The sequence below is a fragment of the Gymnoscopelus microlampas genome, assembly GCF_963454915.1.
Source record: "Gymnoscopelus microlampas genome assembly, chromosome: 7".
Classification (NCBI taxonomy): domain Eukaryota; kingdom Metazoa; phylum Chordata; class Actinopteri; order Myctophiformes; family Myctophidae; genus Gymnoscopelus; species Gymnoscopelus microlampas.
Genome location: NC_139944.1, coordinates 16,813,292 through 16,825,791, shown reverse-complemented (window position 1 = coordinate 16,825,791; position 12,500 = coordinate 16,813,292). Strand labels below are relative to the sequence as shown.

The 12,500-nt window shown below is 43.4% G+C and overlaps 1 protein-coding gene across 2 annotated transcripts in view; it reads left to right on the top strand.

Annotated features, from left to right (window-relative positions):
* Positions 1-12,500, top strand: part of LOC311049786 (semaphorin-3D) — a 129,316-nt gene that overhangs the window by 97,934 nt on the left and 18,882 nt on the right. For both annotated transcript variants that reach the window (XR_014601231.1, XM_084063631.1), the window contains exons 3-12: positions 1,709-1,863; positions 2,164-2,226; positions 2,719-2,838; positions 3,743-3,833; positions 5,880-6,008; positions 6,449-6,591; positions 8,088-8,202; positions 8,483-8,552; positions 10,014-10,158; positions 12,492-12,500. The exon at positions 12,492-12,500 is cut by the window's right edge and continues 214 nt beyond it. Coding sequence is in view for 1 of the 2 variants with exons in the window: in XM_084063631.1 (XP_083919757.1) it covers positions 1,709-1,863; positions 2,164-2,226; positions 2,719-2,838; positions 3,743-3,833; positions 5,880-6,008; positions 6,449-6,591; positions 8,088-8,202; positions 8,483-8,552; positions 10,014-10,158; positions 12,492-12,500 (1,040 nt within the window). In the remaining variant the exon portion in view is untranslated. The remainder of the gene's footprint in view (positions 1-1,708; positions 1,864-2,163; positions 2,227-2,718; positions 2,839-3,742; positions 3,834-5,879; positions 6,009-6,448; positions 6,592-8,087; positions 8,203-8,482; positions 8,553-10,013; positions 10,159-12,491) is intronic.

Sequence of the window (12,500 nt, the reverse complement as noted above, 5' to 3'; positions counted from 1 at the left end):
TAGTTTGCAGGAGCTACAGGCCAGGTAGTTGATTTACTCAGCTCTTTTCAGAATGACAGATGTACAGGGTAGTTAGCTTACACTGGTAGCTACAGAAAGGGGGCTGAAGGCAAGTGGAACAGATCTTTGTGGCTAATTTGCTCCACTTCAGCTGGTCAGCATTTTACAATAGACGTTTCAACTTCTTCCGCCTGGGACACAAGCTGAGTAGCCAGGTGCAGGCATGGTATTAATATAATATACTGTACTGAACACTTTGAAGACCCCCTGTTCAGACCATCTGACCCCCCTCTTGCCAAGCTCAGAGACCCACCTGAACAAGCATGTACTGTAAGTAAGAGATAATGATCAGCAAGGCTTTCATTATTGAGAGATAAGGACAGACCTGACACAAGGGGGCCAAAGGGGTTTATTTCTCAATAATGACTGCCTCGCTGTTCCTTATCCTGCTTATTACATGGTTACATAATAAAGAAACCAATAATTTGACACAAAATTCAACACCAAAAAATGATTAGATAAAAAACAGGAGATCTGGGCAATCAGTGTAAAAAGAAGAACAGCCTTTATAGTACACAGCAAAAGCCAACTTGTTTCGACCTAAGCAGTCTTCATCAGGGCTAAAGGAAAACTGATTACTGTATATTGATATTCAGATTGGATTCTATAGCTGCCACAGGTGTTGTGAATGAGCTGAACTTTAATGCAACAAAATGCCATGATTGACCAATCAGAATTGAGTATTCAACCAAGCCTTGTACTAATTTGTGATTATATGTGATACCTGCTTGTTTTGAGCTTGAATGTTGCGGACAGACTCACAGACAGGTCAACCAAACTAACGTAACCACTGACCGACAGAGTGGCTTATGCCACAGTACTGTAGCTCCCTGGTCACAGCTAAAGTTTTGTGATTAGAAAAAGACAGACAAAAAATCTTGCCAGTTACCAAGAATTATAGGCAGACAACAAATATTTCATAATTTCATGTTTTTTCTTCACCTGACCCTGATTCAGCTCCAGTATTTCTTCTTGCCATCAGTTTGGAATGGAATGAAACAGCGCATTTGCTCCCCTCGTTTCAGGCCATTATTTACAGTGTGTATGGGCTAGATAGACAGGCTCACAAGCAAGACAGATGGAGTAAAATAATGGCTGGCATGCCGGCCTGCTGGCGTGGAGTAGAGTTTCAAGGTTAATTTGCTGTGTTTGTTCAGGTCATTTTCTGCCTGCTTTAGAGCCGCCTCCCCAGGGAGAGGAGAGGCCTGGGGGTCTGCTGGGATCCTCTCTGAATGAGTGAAGGGGAAATAATAGCACATGTGTGGGTCCACTCCAACTCCCTGTTTTCATTCAACTGAACGCCAACTCTTCTGAAGGCTGACGTTAGCTTAATGCTGGGCGGCCATAGCTGAATGGGTAAAGAGCCCGCCCGAGAAGCAGAAGGTCCCAGGTTGACAATGTGTCAAGGTGTCCCTCAGCAAGACACTTAACCCCTAACTGACCCCTCCAGCACTCAGCTGGCTGAAGCTGAAAGATGCTGGCTGTGAGATGAAATAGGTCTAATTATAATTATTATGATTATTAAGTATGCGCTTAAAAGGCTTATTTATCTGTCCATCACTGAAATATATCTTCTCTATCTCCATCTTCCTCTGTCTGTCTGTCTGTCTGTCTGTCTGTCTGTCTGTCTGTCTGTCCCTCTCTTCAGATTTGAAAAACCGTTCTGCCACCTTCTGGGAGGGCGGAGTCAGCGGGGGCTACCAGGCCTTGCTATTGGACGAGGATCGGGGCTGGCTATTGGTGGGAGGGAAGGACCACATCTACCTGTTGCGGTCTGACAGCTTGGACCTGCCCACACGCATGGTAAGACGTGACAATACTCTTACAGAATATCGTACAACAACCACAACCAAAAGGTAATTAACTGACGTCATATTGGCACTGAATTGTGTCCCTATAATTATTGTTTGCTCCAATAAGCCAACATGCATCATACATCAATGTGTGTGTGTGTGTGTGTGTGTGTGTGTGTGTGTGTGTGTGTGTGTGTGTGTGTGTGTGTGTGTGTGTGTGTGTGTGTGTGTGTGTGTGTGTGTGTGTGTGTGTGTGTGTGTGTGTGTGTGTGTGTGTGTGTGTTCTCTCCTGTCCGCTGTCTCCCATCAGATCTACTGGCCCGCTGCCAAAGAAAACGTAGAGCACTGCAAACAAGCAGGGAAAAGTCTGGAGGTACTACCATTACACCATCACTTTTTTTACAATATACACAATAAAGAGTTTTCGATTAACTCTGAGAGTGTACACTCTCAAAGTTACATATGTACTGTATAAATTATGATGGGAATGGCATCTCAAAAGTATGGAAGAATAATTGTTAACCTAGCGCTTACATACTGTACATACAGAATCCTAAACAATTACATCATAATTTGGAAATGCATATTCATATTCATCCACCATGTTTGAAATAATTGAATAATTCTAACATTTATAGGCCTACATCTATACAGTTTTATAAAGTTGGAAAATGTGAAATTAGCAACTTTATGACTACATTATTATGTGTCGTTTTGTTAGACCATGCAGCCGTCCAATTGTAAGGAGCTGCTACTTCATCCCATAGACATCCATGAATTGAGACATCACATAAGAAAATAATTGGATTAAATTAAATCAAACTGCACAGTAAATTGAATTGAGCTGGATCGTGATTTCTTCCAGACGGACTGTGCCAACTTTGTACGGCTGTTGCAACCTTTCAATAAAACCCACGTGTATGTGTGTGGTACTGGAGCCTACCACCCTCAATGTACATACCTCCACCTGGGACACAGCACTGAGGTAAGAGATTCATTCGTTCGTTCATTCATTCACCTCCATCCATCCTGGTGCAACAAATAGATTCTCCAAGTCAGTATGAGTGTAACTATACTGCACTACAATTATTTGACAGCTTTAGTTACTAGTTACTTTAGATTATTAATGCAAAGCATACATTAACTGATACATTATGATATATTAGTGTAGGTAAACTACCAAGAAGCACATAAATTAATTCAAATCATTCCCACCGGGGCACCAATGGCCTAGTGGTTAAGGCGAATACCGCATGGGATATAGGCTCAATTGCAGCCAAACAGAGAGTTTGATTCCCGAGCCTGACGGCCTTTGCTGTGTGTCACTCCCCGTCTCTCTCTCTCCCTGTTTCCTGTCTTCACTGTACTATCAAAAAATAAAGGCAGAAACCCCCCCCCCCCCCCAAAAAAAAATAGTATTAAAAAATTCATCCCCACCTTTACCAGCTGCAACATTAAAGTGATGAACACAGTAATTCATTACTAATTACAATTGTATAATATGATTATGAAATGAGCCATTCGGCATAATAAGTAGTGTGTGCGTGTGTGTGTGTGTGTGTGTGTGTGTGTGTGTGTGTGTGTGTTGTGCGTGTGCGTGTGCGTGTGTGTGCGTGTGCGTGTGTGTGTGGCCTACTGGCAGCATGCACATGAAATTTGGCCCTGGATAGACAGAAAGACTCACAGACCCTTTTCTAGACGGCTCGGCCTAGAGGAGCCACACTGTAAAAAGCCAGTGCTGATGAGTAACTTTCTATCTTCTCTCTCTCTCTCTCTCTTTCTTTCTCTCTCTCTGCCCTCTACCCATGTCATATAACTCTTGTTATTCTGTGATCCATCCATCTCTCTACCCCCCCCCCCCCTCTCTCACTCTCTGTTTATATTTCCAGGATCCAGTGTTCATGCTGTCCAACATAATGGAGTCAGGCAGAGGAAAATGTCCCTTCAGTCCCAGAGAGACATTCACTGCCAGGCTCACTGGTGCGTCTCTCTCTCTCTCTCTCTCTCTCTCTCTCTCTCTCTCTCTCTCTCTCTCTCTCTCTCTCTCTCTCTCTCTCTCTCTCTCTCTCTCTCTCTCTCTCTCTCTCTCTCTCTCTCTCTCTCTCTCTCTCTCTCTCTCTCTCTCTCTCTCTCTCTCTCTCTCTCTCTCTCTCTCTCTCTCTCTCTCTCTCTCTCTCTCTCTCTCTCTCTCTCTCTCTCTCTCTCTCTCTCACACACACACACACAGACTCACAAAAGGGATTTATTAAATCATTTTCTTGTCATTGCGGGGTCAGTAATATCCTGTTAAGCGTCTCCAGTGACAGACAGTCCATTGAGTGTGTGGGGTGTGTGGTCTGGAGGTCCACCACAGTGACCACATTATCATTTCACTCATGTTGACGTCAGTCGTTGCCCTATGGGAAATGAGGATAGAAAAATCATGAACTAAATCGTCTTTTTTGTTCATTTGCCATTAGTTTCACTGTGGTAGAATATAAATCAGACATGACATGACACAGAGATTAAATAAAATGTTTCAGTATGTCATTTTCATGTCACATGGCATTTAACATGTCACGTCGTGAGGCTAATTTATGCTTCGTTGCACAGCCCTGTCGCTTCATGAAAAGTATGCATTTTTGACAATCTTTGGACAATTGTCAAAAAGGTTAAACCAGAGACTGGAAGTCCAAAATACTTAATCATCACGTGATTCACGTAGACCTCAGATAGTTAACTTCCAGTTACAAATTGATTCCGATGTGAGGAAAATATACAATCTGATTCTTTAAACTTCACAACAATATTGTTTGCGTAATGAGTACACTTTGATGGAGTTCAGTTGGAACAAATCTCTCGAAGAAAGTCTGAAGGGTACTACTGTATGTTTATGTAATTAGCAAGTGTTGTGAACATACTTTACCTACAGTATATGATATCAGATCCCACACAATACGGGAATGGTAATTTCACAATGCATGATGTTTACAGGATTGAGTTGGGTGTAGTATTGGTGAGTCCAAAACCATAATTTAAAAAAGATGTTTTCGCACTTTCATTATCACAAGCTATGAGATCAGGAGACCGAGGCGTTGGCCAGGTTTACGGTAAACACATTTTCCACATGCCTTAAGGGGACGTACTGTTGAGCTCTGTTGTGCAGAATCATACTGTAATTGAACGAAGATGTTGACACATTTTTGAACATAAATGTTGTGGAAATCTAACATCTTGGATCACTAGACACAACATCTGGTTGAATTATTGACTTGTATACAGACACAGCAGAATGTGCAGGAAAGTTATGCTATGAACTGACATTCATACTGTAGCATTATAAGGGTCAAGGGGTTTCTATAGATTGGTGTAAACATTTTGCAGACATAGCTTGTGTGTAAACTATTGACAGATGCCGGAATTTAAGACTAAAACCTACACAAATGATTATTCTGATGTATTTTTGCAATACTTTTCCAAAATGAGATCTATGTCAATTCATTGACATTATTCCTTTGAAGCAGAAATACTGTATAGTGTATAAACAAACAATAAAGTCAAGTAATTCTTAATGTCAGTAAAATATATTTTAGGAAAGAAAATTAAAAAGGGCGCTGTAGTATTTTGACAATTTGAACCCCTGAAACCCCTCACTCTCAAAGGACAGATGTAAGAAGGTATTGTTTACCCACACAACTGTGTAATAAAGCAGCAGGCAGTAGGCAGTATACCATATTAAAAACACATTTTTTATTTGATTTAATTTTGTTGTTGCTGATGGTTTCATTTACGATCTCACCCCCCCCCCCGTTATCTCTCTCTCTCTCTCTCTCTCTCTCTCTCTCTCTCTCTCTCTCTCTCTCTCTCTCTCTCTCCTTCTCTCTCACACTCTACCTTTCTATCTCTCCCTTTGTCTCCCCCTCTCTCTCCCTCCCTCCCTTTCTCTCTCTCTCTCACTCCTTTATCTCTCTCTCTCTCTCTCTCTCTCGCTCTCTCCCCTTCTCTGTCTCTCTTTCTCTCTCTCTTTCTCTCTGTCTCTCTGTGTAGATGGTGAGCTGTATGCAGGTACATCAGTGGACTTCATGGGGGCGAATGCTGGTATCTTCCGTACATCTCTCCATGGCAGCACTCTGCCCTACATCAGGACAGAGGCGTACCAAGACAACTGGCTCAATGGTGACACGTTTTATTATTATTATTCATATTACCAAACAATAAAGCAACAGGGTCCAAGAAAAATAAAAGTAGTAATAACAACAAAAACATTTTTTTTACTTTTATTTTTTTTTACAACTAACAGACTTAGAAAACCTGAAGATAAATACGTCTTACACTAAGGGACCTTGCCTTATTTTCACTACGTCAAGAGATGTTGTCTCTTGCTGACAAGAACAGATCTTCAGCTTCAGGCTAACAACGTTACCTAACCTTAGCTTGAAATTCTGTTCTTGTTGCCATAAAATTGTCGGTATAAATTGAGCTTTAGAACTACCCATATGGGTCTGATTTGACACGGGGGGCGGGGGGCTGGGTTAAATTAATACTCCATTTTGCAATGATACAAAGCTCCTGAAATGAGGAAAGGGTTAACCCTTTGGTCTACCTTTCCCAAACAGAGCCAGAGTTTGTGGATTCCTTCTCCATTCCTGACACACACAGCCCCGACGATGACAAGGTCTACTTCTTCTTCAAAGAGAGGGCCGTGGAGGCCGGCCAATGGGACAAGAGGGTCTACAGCCGCGTGGCTCGAGTCTGCAAGGTGAACTTCACTGATAGATCATCAACTTTAAAACAATACATAATATATGAAATGTTGTTTGCACTGAGGCAACTGTACGTATACTGTACTTACATTTTGCCAATACTTGCACACAATAGACTGTATATGTTATATTAACCATATAAGGAATATTAAATTGATTCATGATGATATATTATAGGGTTAGTTAAAAGTATTGGCATCAAAATGTACTTAAAGTACCAAAAGAAAAAGTAGTCATTATGCTGATTGTCCTATTTCACAAGTGTTCAAAATGTTAAATATTTTGAAAATAGCAGATCTACAAGCTCACAACGCGTCGCAAAGCTATCTATTATTTGTAGATAATAAAAATCTACAAAGTAACTAGAAATTAAAGTTTTCAAATAATTGTAATGGAGTAAAAGTACAATATTTGCCTCTGAGATGTAGTGGAGTAGAAGTAAAAGAAATACTCCAGTAAAGTAAAAAATACCTCAAAATTGTAAAAATAAATAAATTTAAAAAAAAAGTACAGTACTGGAGAGTTGCTCTGACTCAGGAGGCCGAATGGCTGTCTAGGAACAGGAAGGTTCCTGTTGAAGTGTCTTTGAACAAGACACTGAACCCCTAACTGCCTCCCAATGAGGGAGGGTGGTGCCTTGCATGGTAGCCTCCATCGTTGTGTGAATGTGTGTGTGAATGGATGAATGTAACGCACATTGTAAAGCGCTTTGTACAGTGGCACTAAATGCAGACCGTTTGTGACATTCACCAGTACTTTGTCACAATTAATTAGATACAGAGAATTTGAAGAATGTAGGAATTCTGAGCTCTTAACCACTTGAACCCTAGTGTCGATATTCTGGCAATAGCGACACTAGACATTTGGCAAAAATATCAGATCTACAAGCTCACAACGCATTGCAACGTGACGCATTGTGAGCTTGTAGATGTGAGATTTAGAGGGAAAAAAGGAGTGGACCAACTAAGTGTAGAGCCCTGGGGGACCCCAGTCAACTAAATAGGGTTAAAGTGGTTAATGTAATTGAAGAAGTAAAATTCCTAATTACACACTAATACCTCACTCGCTCCCCTCCTCTCCAAGGTTCAAGTTTGTATGTATTGTTGCATCTTGTGCACAGCTACATAAGAGTAAAGCTTATTTTTGTTTGGCTTCGTTCAGACAATGTAGCAGCGTAGGTCGTAATAATGAGTGTAGAAAAAAGAAAGAGATACAAACAAGAACAAAAAAAGAGTCAGTAGCATTACTGTAGTAGGATAATACTTTAATCCCTTCCTCTCTGCCTCCTCTCTCCTATACCTGCCTGCACTCCCTGCACTCCCTGCTTCCTTTTCTATACCACCTGTCTTCGTCTCACCTTCCTTCTCATCTACACCCCCCTCTCCTCTCCTCTCCTCTGCTCGCCACTCTCCGTCTCCATGCCTCCGTACCCCCCCCGCCTCCTTCCCTCTATTCCTCTTCCCTTCTGTCCTCCTCCTCCTCCTCTCTCCAGAATGACATTGGGGGTAAGAGGAGCCTGATCAACCGTTGGACAACATTCCTCAAGGCCAGACTGGTGTGCTCCTACCCTGGGCCGTTTGGTGTGGACACCCAGTTTGATGAGCTAGGTATAGTAAAGCACTGTCAAATCCTCACTGTTCACCACATGAGCCCCTATAGCATCCCTACTCTGATCGAGCATTAGCCGAAAATAGACAACCCAAAGCATGTGCTTCACTATACTGTATGTACACCATAAAACAAGCAGTTTTATGTTTTCATACACAGTATCTACAAAATAGATCGGACCATTAAACTCACACTGCCAGTCATCTCCAAGATACCAGTACACTCTGTTCTTTGTGTATATTTATTATTTCCTTCTTTTCTGTGGCTGTTTTTCCCCAGAGGATATCTTTGTCTTGGAGAACAAAGACCCACAGAACCCCACTATCTATGGAGTATTCACCACCTCCAGGTGAGTCCAGTAGTACAGTGCATCTGAAAAGGTTTTGTGCCAGGGACCCCCAAAAGAGAAGATTTATGTAAAAAAAAAAAATGTCAAGCTCGCAGCGCTGTGAGCTTGTATATCTGCTATCAGTAGCCTGCCCCAGCGCGTCTGATATCTGGCATAGGAGGGCGGATCTAAAATCTCCGGAGAAAACAGCCGGGGGCTCACATTGGTTCACTGATCTGTGCGCCCGCCACCGCCACCGCCCCCGCCGCCGCCCGCTCCACGCCCCGCCTCCTCCCCAATGTGCAGCATTGAGAGCCCTGACGTCACAACATTTGGAGTGACGCCCACTGCACTTTGTTTGGTTGGGGAAATGAAAGGTTCACTCCCACTTCCTATGCCAGAAATGTCAACAGCTTGGTCCAGGCTTTCTTTTTGAGCAAAACGCGAAGGAAGATAAAAGCCTGAAGATCGAGGCAAGTCAGTTAGTGACTCAGTCAGTGAGTGACTCACTCAGTCAGTCAGTCAGTCAGTCAGTGAGTGGGTAACACCCTGTCAGACAGAACGGTACTCTGGAAGGATGCTCCCCTCCTAAACATAACAATCACTGTAACATGTGCACTCTCACACCCAGACCAACCCATGCACACTCACACCCAAGGTCAGTGCGTGCACGCTCACACCCAGGTCAACACGTGCACACTCACACCCAGGTCAACACGTGCACTTCTTTCACTGTTGTGAAACATCCCAAAAGCTCACCCAAGTGTCACTCTGGGGTCAAAGGTGAAGAGGTATAGCTTGCTGTGTTATTTTAGCCCTAATCTATCAAAACAATCTCTTCCTGTTCCCTCTCTCTCTCTCTCTCTCTCTCTCTCTCTCTCTCTCTCTCTCTCTCTCTCTCTCTCCCTCTCTCCCTTCCTCCTGCCATCCTTTTTTCCTTTCCTCCTTGTCTCCTCAATTCCTCCCCTTCCTCCCTTCCTACTCTGTTCTCTGCTGTTTCCTCATTTCTCCGCTCTTCTGTCTCTTCCTCACCCTGCCTCTCATTACCCCTCTCTCTCTTACTCTGTGAATGTTTTGCCTTTTTATTTCATTCTCTCCCATTCACTCACTCTCTTTTCCCCTCATTCTCTCTCAATTCATTGACATTATTCCTTATTATAATAATTTATAAATAATATGGGTTTTTATGTGGGTTAAGGAAAAAAAAAAAGGATGCTGTAGTATTTTGACAATTTGAACCCCTGAATAGGAACATCACTCTCAAAGGACAGATATAAGAAGGTATTGTTTACCCACAGCTGTGTAATAAAGCAGCAGGCAGTAGGCAGTATACCATATTAAAAACACATTTTTTATTTGATTTCATTTTTGGTTGATGGTCTCATTTAGGATCTCCCCCCCTTCTCTCTCTCTCTCTCTCTCTCTCTCTCTCTCTCTCTCTCTCTCTCTCTCTCTCTCTCTATGTGTGTGTGTGTTATGTAGTTCTGTGTTCCGCGGCTCAGCAGTGTGTGTGTACTCCATGGCGTCCATCCGCGCTGCGTTCAACGGGCCCTTCGCCCACAAGGAGGGCCCTGACTATCGCTGGGTGGAATACAAGGGCCGCATTCCCTACCCGAGACCTGGAACTGTGAGTACACACGCACGCACGCACGCACGCACGCACGCACGCACGCACGCACGCACGCACGCACGCACGCACGCACGCACGCACGCACGCACGCACGCACGCACGCACGCACGCACACACACACACACACACACACACACACACACACACACACACACACACACACACACACACACACACACAGTAACGTGAGTTAATAAAAGCAGGATGGTGAAGCTGTGAGGGTTAACTGGTGTTTTAACACCAGAGCTGTGAGCTCCACTGGGAAACTTCAACCTGTCACACAACCTGAGGCTATACTGCTGGCCCCACTGTGTGTGTGTGTGTGTGTGTGTGTGTGTGTGTGTGTGTGTGTGTGTGTGTGTGTGTGTGTGTGTGTGTGTGTGTGTGTGTGTGTGTGTGTGTTGTTATTTCATTCTCCCTCCTGGGGAGTCTTTTCCTCTGTGGAGTGGTTTTGTGTGATGTGGTTGATTGCCGATGAGGTCAGCCGTGTCTGTGTGTGTGTGTGTGTGTGTGTGTGTGTGTGTGTGTCTGTGTGTCTGTGTGTGGGTGGGTGGGTGGGGGGAGTATGTACGCGCATGCATCGGTGTGTATGTGCATATGTGTGCGTGTGTATTTGTGTGTGCGTGTGCATGTGTGTGTGTGTGTGTGTGTGTGTGTGTGTGTGTGTGTGTGTGTGTGTGTGTGTGTGTGTGTGTGTGTGTGTGTGTGTGTGTGTGTGTGTGTGTGTGTGTGTGTGTGTGTGTTACAACAGGATGATTAAAAGGAAAATGAAACAGTCATGCTTGGATGCTGTGACCATAACCCATGTGCAGAGTCAACACACACACACACACACACACACACACACACACACACACACACACACACACACACACACACACAGTTTCTTCGCTGAGAGAAAAGAGTGGCAGCAGCAGAGTTTGGAGAAGTGGTCCTGTCAGAAGATGTTAACTGGTTTGACTGGGAATGTATACTGGACAGCTCCCAGTGACCATTTGCAGGAGGTAAAATGATTACATTTATAAAGCACCTTTATCCAAAGCACTTTACAACGTATTTCACATTCACCCATTCACGGCAGGGGAAACCATGCAAGAAACCTGCTCATCTGGGACGTAGGGGTTACAGTGAGTGTCTTGCTCAAGAGCACTTTGAACCAGGACCCTTCCGATTCCAAGACGGCCGCTCTACCTCCTGAGCCAATGCTGTCCCTTAAAATAGCATAGAATTCTATGCTCATTGCTGAGGGGGTAGAGTGGCCGTTTGGGAACTGAAAGGTTCTGGGTTCAATCCCCAGCTCCTCTTGGCTTTGTGCCTTAGTGTCCTTGAGCAAGACACTGAACCCCTAACTGCTCCTGATGAGCAGGTTGGTGCCTTGCATGGCTTCCTCCGCCATCAGTGTGTGAATGGGTCGATGCAATACACATTGTGAAGCTCTTTGGAGAAAGGGGTTGTAGAACTGCAGACCATTTACAGCAGTGGTTCTCAAATTGTGGTCCGGAGATCTCTAGGGGTCCTTAAGGGGATTCTATATTCCAGGGAGAAGAGTTGAAATACTTTAAACCTATTTTATACTTTGTATATTCGAAACTAGACGATCTATTAAGCTGACAACTCGTAGTGATGATGTTGTGAGCTTGTACATTGGCTATATTCATAAACATTTAGAAAATCCTGAAAAATGTGGAATCATTTTGAACGTTTTTAACAACAAAAATCTTCTCTTATGGGGGTCCCTGGCACAAAGTCTTTTCAGATGAATGTCTGCGGCCAAATACATATACATTTGGGAGTCCTTGACATGAAAATATTTGAGAACCAGCCACTGATTTACTGGGCAACTCCCATTGGCCTTCAGCAGAAGACCGTGATTGTACTTGGTTGCTTCTCCCTCTGTCCAACAACGTGTGTGTCCTGGCTCCCAAAATGTGGAACAAACTACCCATTGCAGTTAGAACTGCCGACTCACTCCCAATTATAGCCCGTAGCACTTGACCTAATTATGATGACCATGCAGAATTACCTACAGTATGTCATTTGTTCTCATGTTTTTGTTACTAGGGCTTGTTTTTCATGACCACAATGTTAACATTTAGATAGCTGGTTATTTAGACAGATGCTATGTTCAGTGTTTACCTGGTATCCTATAGTATATGTACAGATTATTATTTTGATAGTGTATTGTTTAGACTGATGCGATGCTCTTGATTTACTCGTGATCCTAGTTAACTGAGGCACTACACTGTGTTTACCTCGCTTGCTGTACACGTATGTCGCTCTGGTTGCTAAATGCCAAAATTGTTAATTGTGTTTATCTGTCCCCTCTCCAGTGTCCCAGT